General features: G+C 34.9%; 1 protein-coding gene across 1 annotated transcript in view; it reads left to right on the top strand.

Moving 5' to 3' along the window:
* The window catches only part of Hmcn1 (hemicentin 1), a 474,287-nt gene that overhangs the window by 413,268 nt on the left and 59,183 nt on the right, over positions 1 to 1,836 (top strand). Inside the window, exon 81 of the mRNA XM_023704108.1 lies at positions 1,516 to 1,706. Coding sequence (XP_023559876.1) covers positions 1,516 to 1,706 — 191 coding nt within the window. The remainder of the gene's footprint in view (positions 1 to 1,515; positions 1,707 to 1,836) is intronic.

The raw sequence follows: 1,836 nt of genomic DNA, 5'->3' as shown, positions 1-1,836 counted from the left end.
ATTTATAGAAAATTTATACAGTTGACCATGTACTAAGTAACAAAGAAACTATTAATAATTCTTTTTTTTTTTTTTTTTTTTTTTTTTTTTTTTGCGGAACCGGGAATTGAACTCAGACCCTTGCGCTTGCCAGGGAAGCGCTTATTCCACTGAGCCATCTCCCCGACCCCACTATTAATAATTCTTAAAAGTACAGTGCAGATTCTTGCCCACAGTGCTATAAAACTAGAAATTTGTAATAGATTTTATTGCCAAAACACCAATTCCAAGCAACTTTAAAAAAAAGTACTCTTCCAGCTAACAAAGGCTGAGATGTTTTTATTATTGGATTAATTATAAAATGATAAAAGGGCACTACATATAAAAATGTAGTGTGTGATCAAAACTAAAATCCACTATAAAGTCATAGCCTTGTTTCTGTTTCATTTGGAAAAGAAATAACAAAAATGAATGTATTTATGTTTTATCTCTGTAATCCCTAGAAAAAGGGAAATAACAACCTCAAGAAAACTAAGAAACAGGAGACACTGAAAATAAAACATGAACTAATAATAAATGAATTATTTATAATGCAATGTTGAGCAAAAGATATTTTAATCTTTTCCAAATTATCTATAGTGTTCATGTGTACTCATTCACCTAACATTTATATATTTAGCCATATAGTCTTAGAATAACTAAGGAGGAAACACTAAAGTTTATACAAAAACTTTGTTCTTACTGATACCAGCTTTTGCCTTGTCACTTTACAAACATTGTAAGACTGGTCCATTTCTCACTAGTATGTTTGAATAATAATCTAGCAATCTGTGGCATTACATATTAGGTGAATGTTTTGCAGTGTTTTATAGTAACTACCATGAGTTCATTCTCTCAATATATGTAAGACAAGCCCAGCAGTTGTATATCCATATAAATGGCTTTGGTTTTGTTGATTACTTGGTTGGTTGTCTTATCAAGTGTAAGAAGGTCAGCAAGCTAAATAAAATCTAAACATTTCTAGCCCTCCTCTAAGTCATTTGTTCAGGACCTGAATATAAGTATATCCAATAAACTCAAACACATTTGAATTCTTTATAGCATTGAAAATACTAATTAATTTTATAGCAAATAAACCAATGTAATATTTTTTTGTAGGGCCAGCCAAATAGCTCTGCATATTAAAGCACCTGCAAGCAGGCGCAGGGGCCTGGGGTTGGATCCCGGTGCCTGCTGTACCAGTCCCGCCACCTGGGTGCACTGAGATGGTAATTGAGACTGGATGTGGTGGCGGGTGATTGTAATCCCAGCTCTTGGGAGGCTGTAGACAGGCAGATCACTACGAGTCTTTTCTAGTAGTGAGACCCTGAACACCCTGTAGGCCCTTCCCTAAAATACAGAAAAAAATATATTTTTTTTATTTCTAGCCAAATTACCCATAAAGGGGTCTTTCCTGCATTGATTTTCAATGTAAATAACAACATCGTTAAACTCAACTTCCTAGAAGGCTAACTATTCTCTTTAAACTCTTGGCAGTACCACCCCGGATCCATAGCTCCGAAGCTCACTATACGGTCAACGAGAACTCACAAGCTGTTCTCCCATGTGTGGCTGAAGGAATCCCCACACCAGCCATTAACTGGAAGAAAAACAATGTTCCTTTAACAAATTTGTTAGGAAAATACACTGCACAGCCACATGGAGGACTCATTTTGGAAAATGCTGTGGTAAGTTTAATAAACCTGAATAGATATATTAAGCCACTAATTTAACTTCTTACTTTTAGTAATTTAGCATGGAAATGTATTCTTTAATAATGAAAGAAAAAGGGCTGGGGAGATAACTCAGGGGCATAAA

The sequence above is a fragment of the Octodon degus genome, unplaced genomic scaffold (genome assembly GCF_000260255.1).
Source record: "Octodon degus isolate 3935 unplaced genomic scaffold, OctDeg1.0 scaffold00188, whole genome shotgun sequence".
Classification (NCBI taxonomy): Eukaryota; Metazoa; Chordata; class Mammalia; order Rodentia; family Octodontidae; genus Octodon; species Octodon degus.
Note: the sequence above shows the minus strand (reverse complement) of the source record. Positions and strands in the feature narration are given on the sequence as shown.